This window comes from Watersipora subatra, chromosome 3, assembly GCF_963576615.1.
Source record: "Watersipora subatra chromosome 3, tzWatSuba1.1, whole genome shotgun sequence".
Classification (NCBI taxonomy): Eukaryota; Metazoa; Bryozoa; class Gymnolaemata; order Cheilostomatida; family Watersiporidae; genus Watersipora; species Watersipora subatra.
The window spans coordinates 60,623,294-60,645,446 of record NC_088710.1 but is presented as its reverse complement, the minus strand read 5'-3'; the positions used below and the strand labels follow the sequence as shown (position 1 = coordinate 60,645,446).

Genomic DNA, 22,153 nt, shown 5'->3' with positions numbered 1-22,153 from the left:
CCCCAGCTTATGTAGGCCTAACAATATTTTGCCCAACCTAAATATAGAACGAATGCTAAAACAAATAACAATCATAAATATGGTTGACTGTTATGCTAGCAAAATGTTTTATTTGAAGACTAAACTTCAGTGAGTAGCTTTGGTTTTTATTTTTTGAAGTGAGGATAGAGCTGCAAAAAGACATTTATTATTTGTTGAAGATTAAATTATTGTAAAACTGCATCAGCCTTTGTCGATGTTCGGACCAACCTTTGTCTAGATTCGGACCAACCTCTGTCGAGATTGGGACTTGTCTAGGTTCGGACTTGTCGATGTTGGGACTGTTTCCCATTTAACGCCTACGTAGCAAACATATTTCTTAACAACGGTACAAAATGGACAATTTTGTGCCGACAATAGTTTCCATCAAAAACAACTTAAGAAGGTGTTAAATGTATACTGGCTGTGAAAAATCAGCAATGATATGATGTATAAGTTAACCAAAGAATAATCGTTAAGTGAAGTGATCCAAAAGTAAAGGTTAAAATTCTATAAGCATGTGTGTTGGATGGAAGATGAAGCACCTGTCAATATTGCCATGACAGACTACTAGACCACTCCAAATGAGAACCCTAGTTTACATGAAGAAAGAATCTGCAGTCAGGCATAAATAAGTTTGCAATTAGCGTTAGCAAATCAAAGATGATCTATCAGGATAAGGAAAGGCTTGTTTTAGTAAATCTTTTGGACAAAACTTGAGGAATGGGGAGTAGTGAGACAACGGAACCGACGCAGATGATGATACATAAACTGGCTCAACCAAGTGTCAGTGTTAGAAAACATCTGCTACTGAAACAACCAGTGTTTTCATATTTGCCAGAACCTGATATACTTTCGTAAAAATTTAAACGCTGTTTCGATCACTAAATCAAAACGCAACAGCGGTATTAATAGAAAATTGACCGATTACATACACAGCGCGCCAAAACTAAACTGTTTTAGACAAATGAATGATTCTATATATAAAACCTAACAGCTTAATCTAATGCATGGTACGTTTTTACGACGCTGGATCAAACTTAAGAAACATGCGTATCTTGATCGCTTATCCCACGAAAAAATCTTATCAACTAATGTAATAGGAAATGCTTATTTCGTTAAAACATAACAAAAGGAACATGTATAGTGTTTTTTAAATCAATAATAAAAAAACCAAACAACTACTTGCCAACAAAGTATGTGTTTTAATACGACGGATGTAGTCATGACGAAATTAACAACATAAAATTTGTCATTTGTAAACGTATCCGCTGTGGGAGCATGAGTAAAACTATAAACTTGATGCGCTACCTGACACAGATTGACGTCATAGAGGCTATCAAAGTATTGTACGTAGTATACATGTACCGTAACCATTCTTCAGAGTGGAAGAAACTCCAAATCCATTCGAAGCAGGGAAGCGCAGTGCATTGGCTGTACATGACGTACACAACTGTGCTTTCAAATTAGGTTGTGTGACTAAACACTGACAATTTCGATACACCACATTTGCAGACAAGGTATTCCAGACAATGTCGTTGATTGCATTGTTTAAGCTGCTTGTCTACGTATATAGACAATGCTGGTAGACTACATGTACTGAACGCGTTTATACATTATATGCAAGCCAATCATTAAGGAAAGTACTGCACCTAAACCGGTATTTTCTACACATGAAGTTGATTATTGGGCTACCAATTTTAACTTTGATATGTGTGGCAACAATTTTGGGATAGTGGTTAGCAATTATGCAATATAACTAAATGACTTGAATTTTAACGGCCATTGCAAAACAGTGCAGTATTACTATGAAGGTTTATTTTTGAAATTTTACATTACTCATAAAATACATAAACAGGTGGTACTAAGCAAGACTACAAGTGGGTGTCCAATATCTGCAGTGATCACAAACTCTATAGGCATGTCAGAGTTAAAAATAAGTTACAAATATAATGCAAAGGTGACAACAATTTCATTGCCTCTATTTCGACACAAAATCTTCAAGCCAACTCTTTAGAAGTACCTGAAACAAGTCTGTGATTAGGCTTTTGATTTTTTAATTCCCAAAATACAAGATTTTTCACAAGTGAACAAAAAATCACAAAAAAATAAAATTTTTAATTATGTTTAAAATGAAGAGGTGTTGTTGTCTTTACCTAGACTTAGAGCTTCAGACTTTAGAGCTATAAGGGGACCAATCTATGTGTCTCCTGATATGTTCCTGCAAAAATCTGTTTATGTTGCATATTTTGTGGTCCACATTCTAGCTGTGCGATCATGTTCTTCTCTGTCGGTCTGGAAGAGTGTGGCTATGGAACCGACCAACGGGTCTGAAGGATTACATTCGCAGAGGAGGCAACAAATGGAAAGTAGAATTTTGGTGACGGTCAGGGAAGGAGACCAGTTTTGCTGAAGGATGTCTATGCAAATCATGCCTTGACTGTTGATGTTGCAGTGGTATATTTTGGTAGCAAAGCGTACCTACATCAAAGTGCATAGAAGTCTATAAAATATGAAGCGCGTATCATTACCGAATTGCATTCCGAATTCTGCACCTTGAACTCAAGGTGAATGTGATCTGCAGAATAATAATCAGATAACAGACCTTCGGCGGAATATATGGATAATCTTTAGGAAAGGATATGTCCAGGAAAAAAGTTCCACCTTCATAGACTGTGCCCCCAGGCCCATTAATTACCGCAGTCCATTCAGTTAAATCATCACCTCTTGGACTCGCACTACAGATGCAAAAAGATGTCTAAAACTATAACACTATAAAATGATTTGCATTCGAGTAGAATTTACTGAACAATATTACCTGAACCTCAAAGAGCTAAATACATTCTTCTAAACAAATACGCAAAAGCTGAGTAAATAACTTCACAACTCACAAGATCTGACGAATAGTCTCCTATTTTACCAATATCTACATATTACAGTATGAAGCAATGAAGTAGTCATTTTACCCATACAAAGGGGGATAACTATCACAAACTCTGACACCAGTTTAAGCTAGAACATCAGAAACCAGACTTGAACTGTCTGAGCATAATGACACTACTACTGTATAGCAAACTTGAGTATAACAGATAACAGTTACTGGTAGCTATAGCAACAAGTCATTGACAGTCCGCAAATTTGTGAACAAAGGATCTTGGTGAGACGAGGTTAGATGGTTATAGTCTAGTAGCTATCAAAGTATGTAGCAGAAGATAAGCTATATATATGAGACCTGCTATCAAAGAAATACCTGCAGTTGGCCACAGGCTCATCAGTAATCAGCTGTAACTCTGTCATCAGCCTGTATAATAAAATTTCAGCTTTACAAGCAAACCTAATCAACTGAGCTAAATATTCTGTGTAACAGTTGTAGCAATGACAATAAAATTGGTATTTAAAAACAGCAGAAGATAGTAAACTCAAAAATGTGCCTATGTCAAGGTTTTAAATGATAAGTTTTTGATTATAGTCACTACCTGCACTAAATGTTCAGAAATACATATGGCTACAAGGTTTGGTTGATGTGGTAAACTAGCGAGACATTGCTTCAGGCAAAGCCTATCATGTCTAAAATCTATAATAACCTGTACATGTACCGTAATTTTCGGGCTATAAACCGCACCCCTATATAAGCCGCATCTGCTTTATTTTCCAAAAACGATAATAAAACAATACATAGACCGCACCTTTGTATAGGCCGCAGAACTCAGGACGGTGCTTTTTAACACGGCAGCAACTTTCCGGTCTAAAACAGAGCAGTGCCTAACGGAACAGTACTGTTAGGCATTGTTCCGTATTTTCTTTCACTGCTAGAGGCGCACTAACCGGAGATTCTGGTTAATACGCCCTAGCGATGAAAGAAAAAGTCACAGAATAGCTGCACCCTTATATAATCCGCATGGCTCAAATCATCAGAAAAAAGTAGCGGCTAATAGTCCGAAAAGTACGGTACTTCAAAAAGATTGTCGAGAGTTCCAAATTCCCATTTTACATTTTTTATTCTCGCTAGAATGCAAAAATGTTTTTATTTGTAGGCTTAAGCACCCACAAAATTTAAATAAAACAGCAAGTCGATCAATTTTGGTCCATGAGGTTTGTGATATTTCAGAAGTTGGTGAAAACTATCGTTGTGAAGATTGACCCAAGGATTAGCCTTGGTAGCATAAGCTCTGTATATATAGGATGGTTATTAGAAATGTAAACAGCAAAAAATAATATATTTCTATGATATGAGGCTAGCTCAATGTTTGAATGTGATAATATTGTGACTAATTTAGCCTTTGCCTTTAGTTATTGACATAGTTTATGGTGACGAATAAACGAGTCTTCACAGATAAAGGCTCGTAAAATGGATGCTTGATTTAATGATTTGATGCTTGTCCCAATCAAATCCAATTAAATGATTTGATGGGCTTAGCATCAAATCATTTGATCAACTGCTAGGTTATTTATCTATTCACATGAATCTTTTTTGATGCCACAGTCATTATTTTAATGTCTACTCGGCATACAAATGTTGCTACTAGAATTGAGTGAGTAAATGGCAAGCTTAGTCACCTTTTCACTCGGGTAGGCCAAGTTCTAGGATCATCTCCTCCTGACTTGATTTTGTTAATAGAGAGAGGGGCAAACTGTTTAGGAGTTAACAAAGTGTCAGCGCCTGGAACCATGCTGCGATATATGGGAGGTGTTGGTCTGCGAAGCCCTGATGAAGTTTGGATAGTGGTTTGTGTATCCGAGCTCGAAGAAGTTGCCGGAGACTCACTAGAGGCTGGTTCCGTCTCCATTTCAGATGATGCTGATGATGCTATAGATGCACTAGGAATTATTTGTTGATTGTGTGAAGATTGCTGAGTTGCCATTATAGATCTCTAAAAATGACATTCGACAATAAGAAAAACATACCCATACCAAGCTTTTTTTAAATGTAAAAGAACAACATATTATCAAGCATAGGGCAAAGGCTAATTGGATTCAACATAGACTTCTCATGCCATATTTACATATACCTCTATACTTTTTAGTTGTTGGCTGAAAAAATGCAGGGTATAGCCAATAAGCATGAGTCAGATAGCAAGTTTAATACATTTTGTTGCATATTATCTGAACATGCCCAACTTACTGACCTTATGGAGAGTAAACAACTATTGACCGTCTCACCCTGAGCTAATTATGATATTTTAAAAGTTACGTGTTCATTAGCAGTGTTCATCTGTGCCAACAAATTGTAAACCATCAAACGGTTGCAAAAGGTAAATTCCGCAACTGCAATGTATGCTTTTTTAATGATTCTTCCTCACAATTATCCTTTTAATACCGTCTAATCTACCTGAATCTAAAAAAGGAGTAACTTAACTGACATATATTATGGTCAATTCCATTTTTTTCACAGTATTTACTTACTTTGGATTTCTGAATACAATATATAAATGGTTTTAACATCCTTGTTAATATATTTGATGCTTTCACTATCGACATGTTCTGACTGTTTGAAGGACCTTTTATAAGGAAGGAAGGACCGTTATAAGCCTTCAGACATAGTTCACAGGCAATCTTCAAAATTATGCTTGGCTGCCATAAGACCTAAGCCCCTGCTAGTCGTGGAGAAATGCCAAATTGTGCTTTAGATGCAAAAGCTGATAAGAAATTGCTATTGCATAAGCTTTGCTTAAACTCTAAAGTACCTCAACAAACTGAATACACAATTGTTCTGCATCCACTCAAACTTATACAATAGATGTTTCTATACCATATACTTCCTATAAAATAAATTTCACATAGCATAAAGAACTTATGTAATGTTTTTGCTGTGTATTGCAAAAGAAATTACCTATAACGTAAAGCAAGAAGTCTGTGCAAGTTCTCAAATTCGACTTGAATAAAGAGAGTATAATTGTTAGTCTTAAAATATTGTTTTCTCTCTTGCTGCACTAGCAAGAAAAAAAGGTTATATGGTTATCTCTATAATACCAGTACCCTGGTAGTCTAGTGCGCCGTGGGAGATCGTCATGCATACCAATAAAAAACAGACGAGGTAGCCACAATGTAGTAATAAGTATTCAGAAATACTTGAAGGAGATCACTTGGCGCAGGCGTTAGGGTGTCGGCCCTACCGACCTAAATGCTATGAGTTGTAGTCTCATTGAAAGCTATCTTTTATCCTCACCTTTAACTCTGGTGACAAATATATAGACATAAAGACAGACAACGTTCATATTGCAACAAAGATATATTTTTTGTTTAATTTTATTTAGACAAATACAAAATTTGTTCTTATTTTGGTTTTTCAGCAGCATAGAACTTGCTCTCTAAATAAAGTAAAAAAAATAGAATTAAATTGATGTGCTTCCCACCTGATGTGTGTTTCCCATAACTTATCGTAAAATCACCATAATCATGGACTCTGAATCGAGCACAAGCGATTAGAAACAAGTTATTGATACAAACCAATAATACTACAGTTACTGTACCATTGTTAAATTAAAAAACTTATAGTAAGTTTAGTTGTTCTCCTTTTTGAATGGTCAAAGGGGTCAGTTGGGGAAGACCTTGAAGTGGATTAGGCGACTTACATGTACTTTGTTGTTATATGAATTTACCTGTTCGCATAACATAAAATTCCTATTATGTAAACATTCCCGTAGTGTAGTATTTACATTGTAAGAGCGTCTACTGTATGTTGAATGCATTAATGCTCTTGTAGTGCTATCAAAAATTATGTGACCACCTCACATTTTAAAAGACATTTGCTAGTAGCAATGATTTACTGCCTTCATTTTGCTACAAATCTCCGCAAACCATATACAGCAATTATTCCTCAACCTACGAGTGTCCTAACATACAGAAAAGGTTATAAAAGAGTTTCTTCTTTGACATAAAAGTACTCTTTGAGATACGAGCATACGAGATGATTCTTGATGGCCACTATATGCCCATGTATGCGAGGCTGCTTTCTACAACAGCATTGCTCGGTCTTTCTCCTCAACTAATTGGAAAAAAGGTTTTAAAAGTTTGGCTAAAACTTATAGTAAACGCAAGGCAAAAGCCCCAAACCGCAAACAGATAATAAAAAATCAAGACGACAAACTTAAAGTAAGTTTAGTAAAAGATGAAAACCTAGCTTTAGGTTCAATAGAATAAATCCATTTAATTTAAACTTATTTAAAGTTTCTGTTACATAGCACCACAAATTCTAGTGTACCGAACGCATTGCTGTCAAATGTCTTCCAGACCACCGTTAGTCACTACATCTGTTTCGAAAGTAAAAACTTGTAGTAGTGTACCTAGTAATGTTACATTTTATTGGAGATATTAACAACTAAATAGGTGTTTGTTACTTTGTTAGCGTATGTACTGAATTACAACAATTAAAAACATGTTTTTCCACTGTAATATCCTGCTTTATGTGACTTTTGCATAGCAATGTAACAGATTAACTTGTAGTCATTTTATATAAGAAATAGTGTCTTGAGACTCAAATAAATTGACATATGAGCTCAGTCCCAAAACGCATTAAGCTCGTATGTCAAGGTATGACTGTCCCATTAGCTGCAGAATTTGCTAACGATTAATATGCGGTGAGTTTGCAATAAGCAACAATTGGCAATTAATTTTTTTAATGAAATAGCATATGCAATTGACCTTGACAAAAATCAAAAGATAACCTATATATTTCCTTATTGCTTTCTCAGCTAATTAAATTTGTGATCTTATTGCAACATAATTTGAGCAACTTTTGTAATAATTGGTAGCCCTGAAAAGGGCCATTCGGTGTGTGTAAAGTAGCTAGATTACCAATAATGGAGATATAACATCATGACACCTCTGCTAAAACAATGAGACTGAAAGGGCTTTGCTTTATTTTGCTAGGATAAATTTCTGCATCTAAAGATGTGCGACATGCGGTAATTAAATGGATTAACATGGCTTCAGCAAGGGTGCTAAGATGCACAACAGCATGAATTATTGGATGGTGACATAATTTCTGACAGCACTACGGTCCAATTCTCCACCTCTACTACAAGCAATAGATTATCAAAAAGTAAGAGTAAGTGAAACCTGCTGTTTTATATAGATAACATTGGCAGCCTGTAAGATGTCTAAATGTTCAAGCTGTGTTCTGGTTTTATTGCAGGATAGGGTCATTTGGCTGAATTCAGGGTGTGGACACAACAGCAATTTGGGTGAAAAGATGATTTTTGGTGTCATTTTTCAGAGTAGTCGTATGGCATAAACCATCCATGTGATGACGGCAATATATGGGAAAGCGACTCAACTTCTATTCCTTTTCTTATGGTCTACAATGGCTGATACTAGAAGATAGTGCCTGAGGTTGAATCTGCTTCTTGATTGCATCTATCTCAATATCTATATTTGGAAACGATGTGATGTTAATATAGATTTTTGCTAGACAAGTATTTTGCCTTCGGCTATTGAGCTACTGTTTTTTTCATGTAATCACCGTATATCTTGCTCCACTGTGATGTTATATATGGCTAAATAAAATTTTGTTACGATCATACTATTCATCATCTTAACGTTAAAAGCAGAAACGATGTAGTTGTGTGGCATTTTATTACCGAAAATGCCGAGTGTTAAATTCTGCTGCATGGATATATTAGAAACCAGATACCAAACGGGAGTAACACCTAAACCCCAAGAAATATATGGGCAACCAATAATACGCCTAACACATCAAGGATCCTGAAGGAACACAATAACTAGACAAACATCAACAAGCAAGTTAGAAGCTTTCATGTAAAAGATATCTATCAGAAAATATGCGTCAACCAACAGGTCAAAAAGCCGCCAAAGGACATTAGAGCCAATGACACATACACAGCTTTTGTCGATGTTCGGACCAACCTTTGTCTAGATTCGGACCAACCTCTGTCGAGATTGGGACTTGTCTAGGTTCGGACTTGTCGATGTTGGGACTGTTTTCCCACTATTGTCTAAACCGGTAATAATACAATTAGTTTACAAAACTTGAGCAAAAACGCAATAACTAAACATAGACAAGATGACAAAGCAAATTCAACGCTGACGTATGGATAGATGCAAATTAATTGTGTATAGCATAATTTTTCTCAAACCACACATAACAATGCATTCGACTGAATTGATACTTTTTTTTCTTTATTTCCCTGCGAGCAATCTAATTCTTTATAGTTTTAATGACAATCACTAATTGAGTATCTACTTTTTTGTTCAACTGCTTCGAAATTATTGCACAAAGTTCTCAAAGCGAATATAGCGTTAGCAGTAGTTGTATGTAGGCCCACATACTTTCGCGAAAATTCCGCATAGCCAAAAACTATCAAGTCGGAATTTTTGCAACATCGATAGCGAATCCAATTTTAATTTAGAAAAAATACAAACATTAGCTCATTGACGTAGGTACTGCGCTGCAATTAGAAATGAATCAAAACTGCTACTATTTCCACGTCTTCACAATTTATGCAGAGTGCGTAAAGTGGTGTGCAAACCTTTTACTGGAATTGTAAAGGAAGTCTTCTCGGGGAGCGCTGTTAACAATTCCGGCAGTTTCGTTTCGTATTGGACTAACAATTCTCATAGCTAGGTAGTAGCGTTATATCCGTGACAACTCAATTGTTTTTATTCGGTATAGTATCCGTTTGTTTTCATATTTTTTGCTTGAAACTCGATATACTATTATGTGGCATTTTGAATTGTGCTGGGAGTGTAGTTGTGAATAGTATTGACATTGTGAAATGTTTCTGAGATTAGGCGGTAACCTATTTGAGATCTGGATCTGGATCTGGATAAATTAGGTCCCAAGACCTCTTGAGCCGAGTAAAATGTGGGACCCTCTGACCACTGAATCGTAAAAATTGAGAGTCATTAAAATGAAAAGTTAATTTTTTTAATGTAAGATTTATAGCTAAAATTGATTGTTAAAAATCCACCCTAAAAGTATGCACGTTATAGCACCATATTAAAACGACAGTTTCATGTGCCTATCAAAATATTGTTAAACCCATTTATTCAATAAAAAATTTACATGAAAAAGCTATAGTAATATTAGTTTTTTTTTTAAAATCATCAAGAATTTCTCCTGTGCGAATTTCCCTTGCCGTTCGTACTAAAAAACTCTGTAAAAACAAGCCTGACTCACAAGCAATAGCATTGTAACCCTGAGTGCGAGTACTCATACTGTGAGTTGAGCTCTGCATAAAATTTAAAGTGTCCTCAAAAGAAGGAAGCAAATAGTTATCTGTTGTAACACGACAAAATAAAGAAATTCTTTGCAATTGCCTTCTTTTTTGAAGTGAGGTCAGCCCCGCTTCAATTTTGCTGTCAGTCACTGAAATATCTCGACCCTTGATGTTTTTTACAAAGCGAATAGCTTTACTTTGGATATTCTCTAATTGAGTAGAATGAGATTTAGTTACTGGGTCCCATACCTCCGCAGCATATTCAAGCAAGGGCCGACAAATAGTCTTATATGCAAGCAGTTTAATTTTCTGAGGAGCACTGTAAAGTGAGTGCTTGAGTAGACCCAGAATGCGTAGTGCCTTTGTATACACTGCAGTAATGTGGTGATGCCATTTCATGTCCTGTGAAATAATGACTCCCAAGTATTTAATTGTGGTGCATGCGTTTAAGACACTCTTGTCAAGTTTGTATATGTACGCGTTCAGTGTTTTGTCTCCAAAGGATATAAAGTTACTCTTTCCTGCATTAAATCTCATCTTATTTATTTTTGCCCATGATGTTAAACTATTTAAATCATCCTGCAGTTCAGCCTGGTCGCCAGGGCCAGTAATGGGATGGTATATTAGAGTGTCGTCAGCAAACAATCGAATAGTGCTGTTGGACACACAGTCCACAATGTCGTTGATAAAGAGTATAAACAATGCTGGTCCCAACACACTACCCTGCGGGACACCAGATGTGACAACAGTTAAATCAGAGTTTTCGCCATTCAGAATTACTCTCTGATATCGCTCACTAAGAAATGATGAAACCCACCGAATAATAATAGGATTGATCGTAAGTTTAATCATTTTACTTAAAAGTAATTGGTGGTCTACTACGTCGAAAGCCTTCGAGAAGTCTAGAACTATGGCATGAACAGAGACACCTTTCTCAATACTTTTCAGAATGTCGTGAGTTACCGTAGCCAGCTGAGTAACGCATGACAACCCTTTACGGAAACCATGCTGGTTTTCGTGTAAAATCTCATCAAGCTGCTTACTCAGATGATGATGAACAATGTGTTCAAGGAGTTTGCAGCATATGCATGTAAGAGACACCGGTCTGTAATTTGAGGGACTGCTTCGGCCGCCCTGTTTGTAAATGGGGGTCACATGCGCCAATTTCCACTCATCTGGTAGAGCTCCGGTTTGAATAGATTGGTTAAAAATACATACCAAAATGTCTGCAGTTTTGTCTAAATTAATTGACAAGTACTCCTGGGTTATTTTGTCTGGTCCTGGTGCCTTTCCAGACTTGAGAGATTTTAAAAGATTTATAACTCCTTCCTTGTCAATCTGAATATCAACAGCACTATCTACAGAGGGCAGATTTGGTAGTGGAGACGACTTTGTAAAAACACTATTGAAAAAATTATTAAGGGTATTGGCAATATCTACCGAGTCCTGTGTTAGTGCTCCGTTTGCTTTTTCCATAGACATTATTTGATTGCTGTTACCTTTCAAATCTTTTACATATCTATAGAAAGGTTTTGAGTTCCCACAGCTTAGTGGTTTGTACAATCTGTTCGTCATGTACGATTTTTTCAGGGCTTTGAACATGTTTTTGTTAGAACGTCTCAGGTTTTTATATTTTGCCATCGTGCTTTGGTCCTTTGTTTTTTTATATAAGGAGTATAATTTCCGTTGTTTATTGCATGCCCGCCTAGCCATACTATTGAACCATAAAGGTTCACTGTCATTCTTAATTGTGCACTTGCGTGTAGGAACATGACTGTCAACAGCATTGTGTAATCCAGTTGTGAAAGTTGACCATAAGGTATTCATATCTGCCCCTTGGTTAATCTGATCTTTAATCTCTGTGTAAACAAGATCTAGGTCATCACTAAATTGTGCAAAGTCCACTTTGTGGAATAGTTTAACAGGTGGTCTAAGTGACTTACTTTTCTCAGTCTGAGTGGCAAGGATCTTAGCTTCAATCATGAAGTGATCGCTAATTCCTGGTTGGATAACGCTTACATTTTCAATTTTAAATGCCAAGTCTGTACATAGTAAGTCCAGTGTGTTGCCAGCTATATGTGTAGGCTCATGAATGAGTTGTTCTAGATTGTGCTCTGCCAGTAAATTAATAAAATCAATATAAAAAGGCCTCCAAGAAGTCGACAACTCCACTTTGTTCCAATTAATACCAGGTAAATTAAAATCTCCGGTTATGAGTGTTTTATTTGTGGGGTGGAGAGATTTGATGGTATCTATATATGACAAAAACGAGTTAAGATCATTATTTGATGGTGGCCTGTAGTAGCATGTTAAGTTGCAATACTCGTCGCCACAGAGTTTAAAACATATCGAAACCACCTCCGCGCTAGAATCACATGCAATCTCTCTGTGAGGAATACTAGCTTTAATGGCCACAAGAACTCCTCCACCATATAAATTCCGATCCTTCCTATATATTACTTTATCTTGAGACATAAACAACTGAGAGTTGAAAAAATTGTTATCTAAGTGAGTCTCGGTGATACAAATAATGTCATAGTCTACAGCCAGAGATTCAATTTCAGCTACCTTTCCTCGCAGTGATCTGGCATTTAAAGAAAGCAATCTTACACTACTCCCAGCAAAACCTACTGGTCTAGGTCCCCTACTCTGGTTACTTTTCCTTTCACAATTTTGAATATTTTGCCTGGATTGTTCGCTTTTGTCTCTTTTAGCTCCTTTCTCAGGAGAAAATCCGCCTCTTGTTCTTTTTTGTCTGACTATGTAACCAATTGGAAATATCTGGAGATTGTATTTGGTGTTGTTTCAAACTGAAACATTGAAAATTTTATTAGCGTGTTGCTCAAGTGTAGTTGAAGTATCGAACGACAGTCAGTTTTATATGCATAAGTAAAGGGGTGTTTATGAAGAAAAGGTTCGCTTCAATAATACGCAAAAGAGTATAGAATAGATGCTTCTGAGAAACTAAATGAGTGTTTAGTAATCACACTCAAGGATGACATTAGAGAGATATCATGTTCTAAGTCATGAACGCAAACCCGAACCTTGAAGAATGATCATGTTATGGGTGAATGTGGAGAAATTATGTTACGCATAACTAATTTAAATCCACACACAACATCGGTATTGAATTTGCTTTGTCGTGTCATTCTATTTTGACTATGTTCAGTTTGTACACATTTGCTTTGCTTGTGGGAACTAATTTGATTATTACTGGTTCAGGTACAAGTGAAGGTGTTAAGCTATTCTAAGCAATACTGATATTTACCAGTTGAAGCTACTTTTTATTCTATAAGTCTAACAATTAAATACACAACTAACAGAATTCTAAACAAAATATTAATGACAAAAGGTTAAAATAGCCAATAATAAAAGTTACACCCTTACTCGAACAGTCGTCTATGTTTGCTTGCTCGGTCCATACAGCTGCGAGTTTTGACAGTCAAATGAGAGTCATGGCAGTCCTTATATATAGAGGCTTGTGAGTTGAGATAGAGAAGTAGAAGATGACGCTGGAGAAGGAGGCTCCATAGGTAGAAAAAAGATAGAGGCTCCAGAGAGAGAGGGAGGCTCCCGAAACAGGAACGCGCCTCAGCAGGCAGAGGGAGCCTCAGCAGGTCCTTGAGAAGAAGAGAGATAGATCAATTGATAGACAGACGCTGCGTCGTTGGAGTTGTTCTCTTTTATAGATGTATCTGTCAGCCTGTGAGGTGTTTAGGCAATCAGGTTCTGTTTCATTCATTGTAGAGGGTTAGCGATTGAGTTAATTTGTCTTAAGTACATTATGGGTGTGTAATAATTGGAAATGATGACTAACTCCAATTGTCTTGGTCGTGGCCGGTACAGTTCTAATATTTTTTAATGGTTTTTGGCGTGTCAATCGAGGTCTCTTTTCTCATGAGCTACTTCCACAGGAGGTTTCTAAGCTGTTTGTAGATGGTTATATGATGACTGTCTTCATTGCCGGTCCTCTAATGTATTAGGTGTCATGTTTATTGTAATATTTCGTATGTCTACGGTGTTATTAAAAATAAAATAAACCAATTAAGTAGTTATTAAAGAGAAAATAAACCAATTAAGTTTACATATTTTGAACTCGCTCCTATAAATAATAATAAAGCAAACCTTTGTAAAAGTAGACAAATGCTGTTTTTGAGAATTTAATGAATTGCTACAGGGTATAGCCTGTACAAAATTTATAAACGTACAAGTCTAAAAAGCCCAAATAACGGTTTAACCAAATATCAACCTTTTATTAGGATGAATAATTGTCTTGTTCTGCCTAACAGACCAAGCATAATCAAACACATGAAAGAAAGTAGCAGTACTTGACAAAAGTTTGTCAAACGGGGTGACCATTACACATAAGGCCAATACAATATATTTTGTTAATCCTATTCATGTTGGTTCCCAATAGATTAGCTATATGTATAATAGTGACGAAGTCCATTGTCATAGAACTAACATTCAGTTAGTTCAAACAGTCTGCGACAGTATGATTTACTACTGCAATTGTTGTTCCAGAAAACATCATATGATTGCAATGATGAGACGCTTCTCTGCGCCATAACGATTCTTATGTTTCTATGTAGTGTGAGCTTGTCTAACTTATAGTCAAGTCAGTCCGTCAGCTTTTTATTATTCAACAACAAAAGCTTTTGCTTACAGTCAAATTCACAACCTTTTAAAAAGAGGACATTCACCTCTTTTTTGTTGCCCTGCCATAACAAATGTTATATACATTTTATATGCAACTGAACTTGGTCGCATAATATTATTATTCTAATGATTTTGTACTTTATGGAAATATTGTGTGCGCAGAGGTCAACATGTTAGCATAACAATGATGGCGGTTGTTGTGCCAAAGTCAGTTTTGGTTCTTGTAATCATGAAATTCCTGTTGGCAGACTTTCTAGCATTTTAAAAGTGTTCACTTTTTACTGTTAGTTAGCCTGTAGCCTTCTCTGACTGCTATTTTGAAATGCATCAATTGTCAAAGCATTTTTTGCTTGATAAAAAAAACCAATATTCTACTTTTTTGCATTGGCACTGCATTACGTGCAAGCTTTGCTTTTGAAATCAACTGAAAAACTCCCCTGATAGGTCTTGTTACCTGTTAATTGTCATTCTGCTGTAATACTGATGCATTCTTATGGCCATTGCTTGATGACAGCTAATGTTTACAATATGATTCATCTCGCCCCCTGTAGTTAGCATGTCAGCTGCAAGCATAATCGATGAGATTGCTGATCTGTATCCACAAGCATAAATGTTTGTCCTTATGACTGGATTCGATCAATTAACCTGGATGTCATCTTCTAGAGTATGACCATTATAACTAAGCTAGCTTTCTCTCTCTCATTTGGGTTCATCCTTGACTCAGGAGTATCTGATTTGCCTTACGTTTAAATTCAACTACACGTTTTCTTTTAGCTAAAGCAATAATGAAAGACACCACAAAGCAACCCGAACCTATGGATTCGTCTCTTTCCGAGTCAGACCAAAAAGACTTTGTCAAGTCTCACATTGATGATCCTTTAGATCTTGGTCAAACCTGGTATGAAATCATGCCTGATTCATGTGGCTAGATACTATACAAAATGTTACTGGCTGATGTATTTTCTATGTGCACATAATAAAACTATAACATAATGTAATATATAAGTATATAATATAGTTAAAATATATTAAAATAAATAATGGTATATCTATAATAACATAACACGATAATATATTATATAAACGTATATGATACACATCTATAGACAGTTGAGATACTGCTTGAGTACAATCATGTCTCTAATTACGACCACCTCATGCAAAATTTCAGCAATGATTCTACTCTATACCTAATGTACTTACTATCATATGAAATTTGAAGCTTCTCAAAACATAGCGATATTGTAGGTACATTAAAACGGGTGTTATGAACTGTTAGCAAGTCTTTAAACCAATACAAGTACAAAGTGATGATACTGGAGCTAACCTTAATGTAGTGGCAAAAACTATTACAATGTTTTGAAGAATTAGTACATTTTAGCAGTAAGTTAATTAGTAATAATAAAAATACATATTTTATCAATATGCCAGACTTCAGAGGCGATTAGAAATCACTCGAGCTTCGCAGATGATTAGTTAGCTTGACGGTATAATGAAACTTAACTACTGTCTTGTTATTTTTTGTCATAGAGTTATTAATAATATAAAATACATCTGTTAAAAACGTTTTATTGCTTTGAAATATTGTTTGTTAAATAAAACTCAGTACATCCTCTTGTTGCACGCACTGAGCTCCACCAGTTTCACACGCGCCATGCATATCACTATCACCGCCTCTTGACATCAACATGTGCATCATAGCGCCTACACTTTCGTTTTTGTACCTTTAAGGCAGTGTAACGATGAACATCTCTTTTTATCTCTTTGTATGATGAAGTAAATATTTTTATAGTAATACATGTAGTTAATTTAATTACAAAGTATTATACGTTAATAATCTAGTTTGTACATGGAATTTATTTATGTTTAGTTTTTGTATAGCTTTAGGTAAGGCATTTGTTTCAATGATATTTAAAATTACGTGCAGCATTTATTAAGCAGTAGTGTAAGGTTTAAGTTTGAGGAATGAATTGAATTAATAACAATGTATTCCCATAATATTTACTTCAATGCACATTGGATATACCGTATCTCTAATTTATATGTTATAATTAACTTAGTATACAGAGGTTTGTCTGTATTCTAATTATAGTTTTTATAATTTTAGTTACAGTTATTCTAATTATAGTATATTATTAGAGTTTGGTCTGTATTTACAATTATAGCCTAGTTATGATTAAGAGTATTCATGTACTCTTATCATTAACGCTTCTGTGTGATATTGCTAGTTTACAAAAACTCGCAATATCATCCAAAAGTACATCCAAAAAGGGGATACACTCAGTTTGGTAAATGATCCAACACTTTATATTAACCATATCGATGAAATTATTCTATTATAGCTTAAAGTACATATAAAGCAGCTAATTGTATAATTTCTGTTGTATTTTTATTGTAAGCTTGGACAATTCTTTTTGTCTTTGACCTTTTCTGATAATATTTCTGACAGGGTGACAGACAAAGTCACAGTCCTCAGGTCACTCGGGGTCGTGGTGTATGTACCGCAGTATGCAAGCTTTAGAGGTAGTATTCAGGGGGAAATGCTTTGAGTAGTTTATAGAACCTGCCAGATAATTAGAACAGATTCTTGTGGCCCCACTTACTGGTAGCCATTTTTAGTGGTAGCCATTTTTAGTGGTAGCCATTTTTACTGATAGCCATTTTTACTGGTAGCCATTTTTACTGGTAGCCATTTTTATTGGTAGCTATTTTTACTGGTAGCCATTTTTACTGGTAGCCATTTTTACTGGTAGCCATTTTTACTGGTAGCCATTTCTAGTCGCAGGTAGAAACAGTATTATAAAATATTGATTTGATTTAGCTGATTTACAATGTTGTTTTGAAACACAGGTATATATATAATTCTGAGTTGCTACATTTTGAATTGCTATATGCTGAATTGCTATATGCTGAATTGCTACATTTTGAGTTGCTATATCCTGAGTGCTATATTCTGAAGGTATCTATTAGATATGAAGTGGTATGAGAAATGGAAAGACTTTGTTAACTATGATAACTCAGCTTTAGACAGCACTCTGGATACTCCTGGACCTATAGACAACAGCGAGCTTCTCACATCCTCTGGTTAGTAATAATCATTGGTTGGTTTTTACTGCTTGCTTACATTCACTTGTATTGAAGTGAAATTAATTTTTTTACCCATTTTGTTTTTGAGATAATTAATCGACATAGACATAGTTGAATTCTGTTAACAGAGAATTCTTCTATAGAACTGACACAGTGGTTCTTAACCTTATTAGACGTAGTACTGAGTCCCACCAGTTTCATATGCTCTTTTGCCGAATCCTTTATTGAAAACAAATTATGATTTTTTTCACATTCGAGTAAGATATATCTTTCACTGGTGTATGAAATAAACTGTGCATTAACATCACTGTGTTAAAAAAAACCAATACAGTGCATAAACTCACAACAAATTACATATATCTTCTTAAAGACATGACCATGCAAATCAGTGTGACTTCTCCTTGGAGAAACCTTCACTAAACTCATGAGACTGACTCACCGAATTCCTAGGGATCAATTGAACCCAGGAATCACTGAACTTATAAGTTTAATACTCGCTTTGCTGCCGTAGGTTTGTTGACAGGCTATAAAGTCAACAATCATTACTTGAGCATATTTAGCTAAAAACCACATTAGCCAATTATTGAAAACAATTTTTCATCATTGTCTGAACAGAAGGTTGACATTCAAATTACTCTTTCTTTTTCGAACAATTATTCAGACACGCTAATATGACTATTACCACTCATGAAGGTGATCAGTAGCATTCTAACATTATATTTATAACAATATAATCATGGCATTCTGTTTTATGCCGATCATCTTGCTGTTGGTAAAAACAAAAACACATTTTATAGACAAAAGCATTAGCTTGACAAGCTTTTGGCTGTAATTTAAAGAGGCTATTTTCTTAACAAACCATAGTTATTTTGGTTTACCAATATCAATGCTGCGGACTATCCAAGGTGGAACTAAGAGACAAATTATTTTACGCTGGCTCTTACTTTCACGATTAATTGCAATGCACTCTATGAGTTTGTCACCATATTAAATAGTAGAACTTCAAAGTTAAACTTGTCACTAGCAATACTGATTGGACACTGTCATACGCTATCGGCCTATAGTTAACTTTCTGGTGGTTACATTACTTCCTTGTGACATCAATCTTCTGCATGTGCAGAGCAAGGTTGGAGCAAGATGCAGTGATACCGAAAAAGTTTGTACAGTATTGTATTCAACCTGAGTTTGTTTTCGACTGATAGCTATAACATTATACCAACCGGCTTGCAAGTCTCGTCTTGTGGATTGTGTTAGCGTTGAATTCCTCTTTTACACAAACTGAGAATTAAAAAAGAATTGCATAAAAACGTCGCTATTCTCAATTGTCATCTTTGAAAACCTCTCAAACCTCTTAAAACAGTTTTAGAAATTTAATACGTAGTAATATCAGTAATTTTTAACAATAAGTGTATTATTGACAATAAATATACAGTTTTTATGAATGCGCCAAATGAGAGAAACACACTATTTAAAGTCACTGGAACTTCGCAGTTGATTAGTTAGCTTGATGTTATAATATAAGGGGCTAGTGATCTTTTCTTCATTGCGCTATTAAAATATTATTTGTAACTATTTCAAGAACAAAGGCACTTAGTAGAAGTGGCTGTTTTTGTACCTCTTTGATTTATAAAAAGTTTAAACATACTCATATTCCTTTCAATTAGATAAACTCAAAATTGTATGCAACTCTTTATGAGTTAAAAATGAACTTGCTCAAAATTTTAGTAAATTTCATCAGAACGTATCAGTATTTTTCTATCATTTGTCATTGTTTTTGAGGTGATCTGACTGCCAGGATGTTTCAAGATTAAAATTGACAAAACCTGATCGTGGTTCAAACGCTCAGATCAAGCGAAAATGCGACTATGACGTCTATAGTTGCAAACAGACTGACAGAATAGAGACGCAAGACTTGCTATTTGAACCCAATTGCCGATATCAACTAGTGATGTCATTTTGGCCATGATTTTCTTATGAATATTGTAATCGCGATCAGTTTTTTTCAATTTTAGAGCATCCTGGTAGGCAGGTCACCTTAAACATCAAAAACAATCGCGATTGATAAGAAAAATACTGATACTTTTTGATCAAATTTCTAAAATTTTGTGTAAGTTAATCTTCAACTCTTTATAAGTTCTTAGTTACGACTGAAATTTAAAACTAGGTTTATATTTATTATAACTAAAATTATTGCTTTAAACTTCTAACAAAAAAAATTCAAGCAAAAAGAGCTTGCGAAAGCGCAGTTTTCTTTATAAGTGGATTTGATCACTTACAGGGTTAATTAGTCTTTTGGAAATACACTGTATGTAGGCCATATCAACTAGCACAGAGATGAAGGTAGCTAGTACAAATGTGCTATCATCAGGTATGTTGACAGTTCAGGGGGCACCAGATTTAGTGACAACATCAAGTATTTCATATGACACTGCTGTTTGTACGTAATAAGATGTCTCTATTGTGCCAGCCCGATTTGCACACCCTCGCTTCTACTTTCTCTTTAAAATGTAAAGCACCAAAGTTCATCTGTTATTCAGGAGTTTTGAAAGAGAACTTGATAGAAAGCATCAATTTCACAGTGATTCCAGAGAACATTTGGAAGATGTTGCTAAAATGTTATGGCATTGTTGATGGCCAGGTAACTTTCTCTGATGGATTTTTTACATTTGTTCGCGATATATTATGGTTTAGGGGAATCATTCTACTCTCTTTCGAATTTCAGCATTGCAATAACAATGAGTTCGGACTACTACTTATCAACAATGGTAATGCTTTATTGCTTTTTTCTCAAGCTAGATTAAATTCAACTATACTTACCTATATGTAATTGGTGTGTAATTTATACTTGTATGGTATATACTTGCATAGATGTCATTGCAGCCATACTTCGACATACGAGCTTAATCCTTTCCGAGGCCGAGCTCGTATGTCGATTTTCCTGTATTTCAAAACAATTTTTCTTGTATAAATTAACTATATATAAGTTACTCCGTTCCCATCCGTTGAAAAAAGCACCTAAAAAGGCATATTACAAAGGAAAAACATGATTATCATTGTTTTAATTCACTACCCACGCTTACAAAGTAACAAATACTTATCTACTGGTTCTGATCTACAATAAACTGTAATGTTTTGATGTACAGTTTTGTATTTAGTTTTTACATTCGAGTTGGATACAGCGACTAACAACAGTGCGAGAGAGATTTAACAGCAGCACGTCCGGTGACATGCTACGCTAGACTTTTGTGACGCTACGCAACATAAACTTTAAATTTAACTTCAATGAATTTATTTTACTAAAAACACACTTGAGAAATAATTTGTTAGTTTTATTCCAAACTTGTAATTGTAATTCTGTCTCTATTTTCATTTTTCATTACCTGGCATGGCTGTTTTGCCTTGCTTTCATTTTAGCCGGCCTTTTTAAAACTTTCTCAAACTTATCTGATGAGAAAGGTCTCATAAGCAGCCTCTTACGTATTTGGTCACCTAACGGCCACATCAAGAATTGTCTTGTATGCTTGTATCTCAAATCTTTCTTGAACCTCAAGGTAAAACCTTGCTCAAAATTTTGCGCATATCTCAAATTTCTCGTATCTTGGGTACTCGTATGCCGAGGTATGACTGGATATCAACCTGTCTACATACTTAATTAGTGGGTCTTTATTTTCAGGAGCCCCTTGCTCGCTGCGTCATAGAGGTTGGCACATTCTCTAAATCCTTGAGGGTAGAAGTTTATGGTCTTGATCTTTTTCTCTCCCATTATAAAAAACCAACCGACGGAAAGCTAGTTTCATGTAGTCAAGGAATGACTGTGGGTAAGTTGACAAGTCAGTCTCTTATAACCTCATAAATGACTGGGTAAGTATGTCGTTTTAACATTTAACAACATGTGCCATTGTTTTTTATTATTACGTTATTTTTTGCCGTATTATTGATGGTATACACATTCATTATAATCCAGTTGCAAGATATGTCACAAATAATTTATTTGTGACGCAAAAAAAGAGCATTTTAACTATATGCAAGTTTACATCCTATTCCAGCATATCTTATTCCAACGAATGATTATTCCAAATCTTTGCCTCTTATTACTTTACTTATGCTGAATGTTTATTTTACATCAATTAAAGGTTTCAAGATCTCATGTTTTGTGTCCTCATTTTTTAAAGGGCGGTTACAGCTTTTCAATACATTTTAACTTACGTGAT

General features: G+C 35.3%; 2 protein-coding genes and 1 long non-coding RNA gene across 3 annotated transcripts in view; 2 read left to right on the top strand and 1 right to left on the bottom strand.

Moving 5' to 3' along the window:
* Positions 1–1,822: 1,822 nt before the first annotated feature.
* Positions 1,823–9,362, bottom strand: LOC137391983 (ubiquitin-conjugating enzyme E2 2-like). The gene is made up of 5 exons (XM_068078565.1): positions 9,307–9,362; positions 4,576–4,889; positions 3,269–3,319; positions 2,624–2,756; positions 1,823–2,499 (listed from the first exon to the last, which is right to left on the bottom strand). Exons 1-5 carry the CDS (start codon positions 9,358–9,360, stop codon positions 2,254–2,256), a joined length of 798 nt encoding a protein of 265 aa, XP_067934666.1. The 5' UTR covers positions 9,361–9,362; the 3' UTR covers positions 1,823–2,253.
* On the top strand, positions 7,917–8,539 carry LOC137391773 (uncharacterized). The gene is made up of 2 exons (XR_010978169.1): positions 7,917–8,059; positions 8,153–8,539. It is a non-coding gene; the product is annotated as an uncharacterized lncRNA (long non-coding RNA).
* Positions 9,363–9,536: 174 nt separating the features above from the next.
* The window catches only part of LOC137390816 (ubiquitin carboxyl-terminal hydrolase 4-like), a 42,902-nt gene continuing 30,285 nt past the window's right edge, over positions 9,537–22,153 (top strand). Inside the window, exons 1-5 of the mRNA XM_068077131.1 lie at positions 9,537–9,601; positions 15,630–15,753; positions 17,815–17,939; positions 20,480–20,580; positions 21,616–21,760. Of these exons, the coding sequence (XP_067933232.1) occupies positions 15,641–15,753; positions 17,815–17,939; positions 20,480–20,580; positions 21,616–21,760 (484 nt within the window). The 5' untranslated portion in view covers positions 9,537–9,601; positions 15,630–15,640. The remainder of the gene's footprint in view (positions 9,602–15,629; positions 15,754–17,814; positions 17,940–20,479; positions 20,581–21,615; positions 21,761–22,153) is intronic.

Excerpts from the sequence above, each read along its gene's own strand:
- LOC137391983 (XM_068078565.1), bottom strand. The coding sequence starts at position 9,360 with ATGTTGCAAAAATTCCGACTTGATAGTTTTTGGCTATGCGGAATTTTC. Across the intron at positions 3,320-4,575 it reads TGGCCTACCCGAGTGAAAAG|GCTGATGACAGAGTTACAGC; the intron begins GTGACTAAGCTT and ends TTTATTATACAG. Across the intron at positions 2,757-3,268 it reads GAGCCTGTGGCCAACTGCAG|TGCGAGTCCAAGAGGTGATG; the intron begins GTATTTCTTTGA and ends TTGCATCTGTAG.